This window comes from Papaver somniferum, chromosome 9, assembly GCF_003573695.1.
Source record: "Papaver somniferum cultivar HN1 chromosome 9, ASM357369v1, whole genome shotgun sequence".
NCBI classification, from domain to species: Eukaryota; Viridiplantae; Streptophyta; class Magnoliopsida; order Ranunculales; family Papaveraceae; genus Papaver; species Papaver somniferum.
This window is the reverse complement of record NC_039366.1, coordinates 15,727,407-15,735,782: the sequence shown is the minus strand read 5'-3', so window position 1 is coordinate 15,735,782 and position 8,376 is coordinate 15,727,407. Positions and strand designations below refer to the sequence as shown.

At 36.5% G+C, this 8,376-nt stretch overlaps 1 protein-coding gene across 1 annotated transcript; it reads right to left on the bottom strand.

Annotated features, from left to right (window-relative positions):
* Window positions 1-434: 434 nt before the first annotated feature.
* LOC113307964 lies at window positions 435-3,066 on the bottom strand. The gene is made up of 4 exons (XM_026556431.1): window positions 2,932-3,066; window positions 1,715-1,851; window positions 1,215-1,379; window positions 435-995 (listed from the first exon to the last, which is right to left on the bottom strand). Exons 2-4 carry the CDS (start codon window positions 1,778-1,780, stop codon window positions 720-722), a joined length of 507 nt encoding a protein of 168 aa, XP_026412216.1. The 5' UTR covers window positions 1,781-1,851; window positions 2,932-3,066; the 3' UTR covers window positions 435-719.
* Between the last annotated feature and the right edge of the window lie 5,310 nt (window positions 3,067-8,376).

The window sequence follows — 8,376 nt, the reverse complement described above, 5'->3', positions numbered from 1 at the left end:
TTCATTTTACAATTTCACATGTTACATGACAAACAATGAGGTCTTAGTTATGAATGCTTGCATCCTCACGCATTTTACACCTTTACCTCTTTATTTTCGTTGAACATGGTGAACTTCAGGTGTTTAATGGTTGAATTGGTTGAGCACTTGGTACTTCTACATAGAGTCATAAAATTCTTTGGTAATAAATTTTTGACTGTAAAAGATTTTATAGGAAAATAATAAAATGTAAAATATTTCCCAGGATCTTATAAGAGAATTTGCGGCATCAGCGAAATGTTTTCTGAGACAGAAACGTACATACTGCAGACATAAATAGCCTCTAATGTGTAAAAATAGCCATAGTAGAACCACTAAGAGTGAAAAAAAATGGAGGAATCAGCTTTAAGAAAAAAGTTAGATCACACTAATATTTAAACTCGAGGACAGGATGCTTTTGTAGACAAAAGTTCAGTTAATCATCAGCACTGAAGAACAGTTTTAATTAGTGTTTAGGAAGTCTCTAATAGACATTTCAATCACTCCTTTCACAGAAGAAGACATATCACCAACAACAGATGCAATACAGAAATATCAAACATCAAAATACTCAATGTTTAGGCTTCCAAGGTATTTTCTTTCTTCATAACCGAGCATAAAAGTATCGGTTGTTAGTTTGCTACATCGGATTTTCTGACTTCTTTGGTTGCAGGTTCTAGTAAAGCTTACGATATCATCAGCTAAGTTTTAAACACCATTTGGATACTTGAAGAAGCTGTAGGAACCAATCTTAGCTTTTCCTGAAATTGCCTCACTCCCTCTGGCGAGCCATTATTAGAACGAAATTTTAAAACAACTTCCTCCAAAAATTTTGCGTTTTTCAACAAAAAACTCAGAAGTTTGAGCTCAGCATCACATCCTTCCACTTCTTCAATCCGGACAAATCTGAGGTGAGACAACATTCCTGGCAATGACAATCCTGCTTCCCAGCCATCTCCAACGTCTGCTAATTTCGACTACATCCAAAAACTCACAACATCCGATAGGTTAGTTACTGGCAAAGAATAATAATACAAAATAAGAAACTGCTGTTCCAAGATTGTTGCACAAAAATAAATGTAGATGTTGTACAAAATGTCCTCACTGGGATAAGTTGAAAACATAGATGTTGTAATCGAACTGTTGTCACGAAAATTCAGGCCAAATAAAAAACAAAGACTTTAAAAAAGTATTACCTCCTTCGATACAAGAACCAAACGAGCTATATTAGGAGAAACCTTGAGTAAGTATGCCATAGCCCGCAAGCAACCTCTTGTAGGCCAGATTTCCAGCACCAAAAATAGTAGACTATGTAGAAGAGGTGGCTGACAGTCTAGTAAGTCGGGATCTTGTGATAGAACCTTGAAAAAAAAATTATTCGTCTAATGCAGCAGCTACAATCAAGACTTCTCAAGAGAGAAGGAATTTCTATTTTCTTTTTAAATGGAATGCTGTTGAAGTTATACAAAATGATCTCATTATAATAACAAAGATGATAACTCGTCCTCCTTATTCTAAACTTGAAAAAGAAACACAGAAAGGAATCATCTTAATAACTTGGAACCTCTAGTAAGGAATCATCTTGATAACTTGCCCTTCTCATAAATTGATTCGGCAGTAAAACATACAAGAACCATATCTAAAAATATGCTAAGATATCAGTTCATGGAAAGACGAAATGAGGAAAAACCCATACCTCAAGGAATCCAGGTGATAGTCTAAGTGCTTGCACCATATAAACTGCTCTTAGAAATTTCATCATACGTTTAGCATACACAGCTTTTTCCTTTGAAGGCAGTTTTTCATACGTTTCTGCGTTCTCATCTTCTTTTTCTGCATTGAGTGTCATGTAAAAATAAACCACTAATAATGGAGAACTGATTTCTAGAGAATAATCTTGTGTCAAGAAAGACTTGCAAGAGAAGGCTTCCACATTTGGAGCAGATAACTTGATAATGTTAGCCATAGTATCATTTTGCGGAAAAAGATGTCCACAGTGATAATAATCAGCATACACCAAATTCTTAAGGCTAGGAGAATCAACAATCAACGTCCTTTGATTGTTAGTTTGTATATTGCATTCCCCTATACATAAACTTTGAAGAACTGGACTACTTGAAAAAAGCCTTTTAGATGATTCTACGCTGGAGATTGATAATCCATGTAAAGTTAGTTCAGTAAGCTTGGGTAAACTCATTGAACTTGGTAGAATAATATATACATATCCGGCATTACCAAACAGATTTATCACCAATTTTCTTAGAGATTTACTATTAAGGAGACGGTGAGGAATTTCATATGCCGGACATTGAGTGATTAATATACTTATTTCTTGAACATTGTATTTGACGGCACCAAGGCTAGTCCATCTGTTAACATTCATTATTGCTGAACGATCATATGCTAAGTTCCTCCAATCCACAGAAAACCTCTGAATGTCAAAGTCTTTCCGAGAAAATAATACCATGTCTACAAACATTATGAAACTATCTTGCTTTCCTTCAGAAAATGAGCTCCTGTTGAATTTTAGATAAGGTGGAGATTTCCAAGTATCAATCCATCTTTTTGACAAAACACAAGTTTGGACTGCATATTTTTTTATCGATGAAAGACAGGATGTAGTAAATTAGTTGATCTTGTAACCTACTGATTCTATCTTCCCAATTAGAATATGGGGATATTGTATTTCTTGTTTCTTCCATTTTTAACCTAAACTGAACAGTAAACCTGAATGAACTCCGAAAACCCCCAAAATTTGTTGTTCAAACCCTAATCTTTGTTGTTCAAACCCTAATCACCAATTTGAATTGAACCACTCTGAGCAGAAATAAAAACCCTAATTAAACTCCAATTGTGCTGACCATTAGTATTTATAGTTAAAAACCTAGAAGTGAAAGATGAAAAAAGAAATACCTTCGAGTGTAGATATAGCTGACGAATAGCTCTTGTTTTCTCTGCTTAATTTTCCGAGGGAGCGGAAGTTTTCTCTCCGTAATTTTCCGTCTTGCTTCTGGGGATTTCGCCTCAACGCAATTCCAACCAACGCAGTTACACCAACATAACTGCAGGCGCTGCTGGGCCTCAAGAAACAATAAGGTTACCTATCTAAGAATGATTTTTTTTTAGGGACTATTGTTTTTTCCCGAGGGGACCATGATTTTATTAGGCCACCTTCCCTATAGTGATAAGGGGTGTTCTAAAATGTTGAAATGACTAATTTACCCTTAACCTAATTTAATTTAAAACCAACGTAATAACCATCTATATATAACCACCACCTCCTCCCACCACCGCCCACCACCGCCGATTATCACCACCACCAACCACCGATTACGACCACCACCACCACCGCCCACCACTGCCAATTACCACCACCACCACCTCTGATTATCACCACCACCAACCACCGATTACCACCACCACCACCACCGCCTATTTAAGAAATGTAACAACATCAATGCAATCACAATTAAGTTCGGTTACATAATAATTTTATCGAGTATAAAAGACGCCAGTCGCAACCTGATTCTGCCATGGGATCAATGTGGTCTATCTCGCTTCTCGGCTTGTCTCGGCTGGGTCCGAGACACCGAGACAAAACCATCTCGACGAAATGTTCGGCCGGAATCTCGGAGTATTACTATTAGTTTAAAATGGACAGTTTGCACATTCATAAGTATACAAACTTAATATAGTTACGTGTGTCAGTTAACTCTCATGTATCGCCACATCCGCAACACATGTGTACCCATTTTTGAAGCCACCGTTAGCAGTAAGAAAATGAAGGAGAGGAAAGAGAAGGTGGACTATTAACTTTCTCATTTTTCTTAAGAATTGAATTTCTTTAACTCTCTCACAGGAGCAATGATTGATTGATTAAGAAATTGATTAATTAAGGAATTGATTGTACAAAAGGTGATTAAGAATTGAATTTCTCTTTGTCTCTAACTTTCTCATTTTTTCTGAGAATTGTATTTCTCTTTCTCTCTAACTCTCTCACACGAGCAGTGATTGTACATAAGGTGATTAAATTAAGGAATTGATTGAGTGAGTGATAGAATGAGACAACCACGACAACCAATGTGATACTTGCCAAAGCTTTGAGGTTAAGAATTTGGTTTAATGGATAATGATTTGGAGAAATTAAAAAGAGGAAAAAGGAGAAACTAGGTGGGTGAGAGATTTTTAATATTAACAGGGATGATTATGTTGTTAGATTAGAAAACAAAAAATGCTCACTAATCAGAGAATCAAATATATGAAAGTTTTGGTCTAGAATGGTGGTCTCTAGTGAGGTTGATTAGTGGTGATACTGATTTTTTCTGGAGTTTCTTTTGTTTATTTGATTTGCGTATTGCGTTTCTTTTGATTGAGGAGTTTCAATCGAGTGGAAACCTTGAAACAGTTAAATCCAACAAAAATCCGGCCAAAATTGCAGCCGAAATTGAAAAATTCTGGCGAGATTACCGGTGAGATCTCGTCTCGGCGAGAATATGGATACCGGCTCCCCTAAAGCCGAAACCGGAAAAATCGCCGAGACTTCGGCCGAGACGGTCGAAATCGACTACACTGCATGGGACCACTCCAGAGGTATTTTCCAACAAACCATTCGCTTTAATTTGATTTTGATTGCTTCAATCGAATAGAAATCATCAAAATAGGGTTTTAATAGGAGTTACAGAGCCATGTTCGGTTAGGTCGATTTTCCAAAAAACCCTAGTTTACTAACTGAACTTCTTGAAAATGAAGAACACGAAGAACAGTTTGGTTCTATTGGATTTAAAACTAAGTCACCGAACTCTCTGTTTGGTTGTTTCGCAAAAAAGTTTAAAATTACAAAGTAACCGAACTCCACCCTTAGAACCAAAAAAAAAAAAATCCATTCTAACCGAACTGTGTTGTTGTGGCCACTATGTTGAGTTCCAAAATAACCGAACTTAGCCAATAGAGTTCGGTTTGTTCACAAAAAATTTTAAAACTAAAAAGTAACCGAACTTAGCCAATAGAAGCTGGAACTTCACATTTTTTTGTTTGTTAAGTTCGGTAACTTCACAATTTTATCGCAAAAACCGAACTCAGAGTTCGGTTGGTTAGCTGTTAGGTTCAAGTTTGCGAAAGAACCGAACTTTGTAAACTTATATACTCTTATATTACGTAAAGTTCGGTTAGATCAAAAGTGCATGCAGTTTGCGAACCAACCGAACTTCGTACACCAAAGTTCGGTTAGTTGAGAACCAACCGAACATAACGTTGTAACTCCTAGAAATTATTAGAGAGTTCGGTAACCTGCGTGTTTGGAACAAGTAACCGAACTACACTTTCAGATGAGTTCGGTTACTTGTTCATCTCACGGGGCAACCGAACTACAGCTTCAGATGAGTTCAGTTACTTGTTCTTCATATAAAGTAACCGAACTACATCTTCAAATGAGTTCGGTTACTTGTTCTTCATATAAAGTAACCGAACTGTTCAAAATCCAGTTCAAATCCGGATCATTTTGAGGATTAACAAATATTCTAGGAGAGGATGGAGATGAAGAATCATATGAGTTTCATCATTTGAATACTCAAACTTAGTGAATTGGAAAAAAAAATTATTTTCCATGTTTTTTTCCTTCATCTTCTCTAGCTCTACTCTCTCAATAATTCTACTCAACTAATAATAAACCCATCTTTTAATTTAATTTTTTTTTTTTTATTTTTAACTAAATCATTCACTAATCATAACCTAAAATTAATTAAGAAGGTAGATTAGGTATTAAATAAATAACTAGATATGGGGTGACCTAGAATTACTTCTAATGCCTTTACCCAAAATAAAACTATGATCCCCCAAAAAAACCATGGTCCCCAAAAAATCGTTCCTATCTAATCCAAGTCCAACAGATAGGCACTTGATTTTAATAGCATGACTATGTCATGAATGGGTGTGGGAGTCAAAGTGTGTGAGTAAGATGTAACCGTGCTAACATCACGTGCAAGTGTCGGTCTGTGCTTAGAGTGTTTGAGAATATAAACCCAAGTTTGAGTCCTCTAAATCGTATCTTTCTCTTAATTAATTTATTGATCAAAATCGTTCTCAGTAGAAATGTAGATTCTCACAAATCTAACATGGTATCAGAGTAGTCCTCACTAATGTGTTGAAGAATCTTGCGATTTTAATGGTGTTTCTGCAATTGGACTTCGAATAGGAGTTGGTGAGTTACATTAAGCACAAATTGATGTTCTTTTTGATGAGTCTATATTCAATTCTGATGTAGCCTGGTTTAGTTATCTTTACTGTTGTTCTTCTACTTTTCACGCTCTTCGAATAATTCAGTTGAAGTTCCTCTTCAATGGTGCTGCTTTTTACTTCATTATACAAGTTTTCTTTGAGTGAACAATTCCTGGTACTTCAATAAGTACTAGTATGTCAGAATAATGCATGATAATTGCTTCAAATGTTGTCTCATGGCTTGGGTGTATGCAAGCTGGTGGTGTTCATAATATACTTATCTTATAAATGTGTTTTTTCCAAGATCTGCTACTCTCTTATGTCATTGGTATTTGCAAGAGTCGAAAAACAATATGCTGGGTGTGACTGCAGTTTCCAAGATCTTACTCTGACTTCCGTTCTCTACAACAACAATTTTTGTTCTATCTACTACTACATCAGCTACCACCATCAGATGCGTGTTCTACTTATTATGTTTGGCTTGCCGTTGGTTTCTCACTTCCTATGTTTCTGCACCAACAACACCAGCTGCTGCCAGTGTAGACAGGAAGGTTCGGTTCTTGTGTTGATTTGTGTTTGTTTGTTGAAGTGCGACAGTTTACACCATTAGCTTCTTCCACTTGTTATTTTTCTATGCGTGCCTATGTATGGCAATAGATAGCATATGGTGTTCTAGAGTATTATACAATTGAAGTTTAAGTTCATGTGTTGGTTGTCAGTGTCACTGATTGCTGGTCTTCAACAACAGCTACTAGTTGCACAATGATTTGTTTTGTTGTTACTTTACTTCTATATCTTACAGCATCATCTGTCTAGGCTACACCAGCTTAGGTTCCTTTCAACGGTGATATGGACTTATTGTTTGAAGTGAATGAACTGCATTCTGGACATGGCATTGTATGCTGTGGTGTTGGTGTTAGTAGACAAGGCTTTGCTGATTTATTTCTCAACATATGCCCTGCTATTCATGATGGTATTGATGTCTACTCACCCTACTACAGCAGTGCTTCCTACTGGCTTCATTTCGCAACATAAATTCCATTCAGGTATGAGCTCAAGTCCTGCATAAACTACATGGTATATTTTTTTGTTCACCAATCTACTCAAATCAGCTCCTATGATTATTTTACACGCCTATTACACCTGTCTCTACAGCCATTTGTCCATTTACTCTCCTACAACATGACAAATATACCGAAGTGCATCAAGAAATGTATTCTACTTCTGCAACAACTTGACATGTTATGCACAGGCAACATTCTCAATTGAATGTCATAAATGAAATAATTCAATGAACTATCTTAGTGCTTGCTGGGGACTATGTGAAAGAAGATTGTTGTTTCTTTGCTGCTCATGTGTGTGTCGCTAAACATGACTTCTTCAACATCTGCTGCTATACTCTGTATCGATGCCTTCTCTTAACTGCGACTGTTTCCTACTGCAACATTTACTGCATCACCTATTTGTTGTTGTACCTTTTGTTTTTGCATCAATTTCACTTCCTAAGCATGACTATGTCATGACTGTGTGTGCGAGTCAAAGCATGTGCAATCTCCAGTTGGCTACGCCTACTTGAGCTTGAGGGGCGGTAATAGTATGACTATGTCATGACTGTTTGTGGGAGTCAAAGTGTGTGAGTAAGATGTAACCGTGCTAACATCACGTGCAAGTGTCGGTCTGTGCTTAGAGTGTTTGAGAATATAAACCCAAGTCTGAGTCCTGTAAATCGTATCTTTCTCTTAATCAATTTATTGATCAAAATCGTTCGCAGTAGAAATGTGGATTCTCACAAATCTAACATATTTGATACACATAAGTAGCTGGTAGGTACGTTACAACCTCAAAGAAAAATAGCAGAAGGAGGTATATATCACGTACATCAATTCAAAATAACAGTTGAAACGCAAAAGAGCCAAGAATTTTTCATACAAATATTTCCAGTTACAAACTTGTATTAAAACGTAGCGAATACCAATTGAACAATTAACTCCATAGACCAAGCAAACACCTGCCAAAAGATTAAACCAAAACATGCGGAAGAAATCCTTCAGATAGACATAGACATGCACGCTGGAAATATGTTGTTGATGATTTTGCGACTTACACATGGGCGATAAAACACTGATCCAAAGATTTACATGAAAA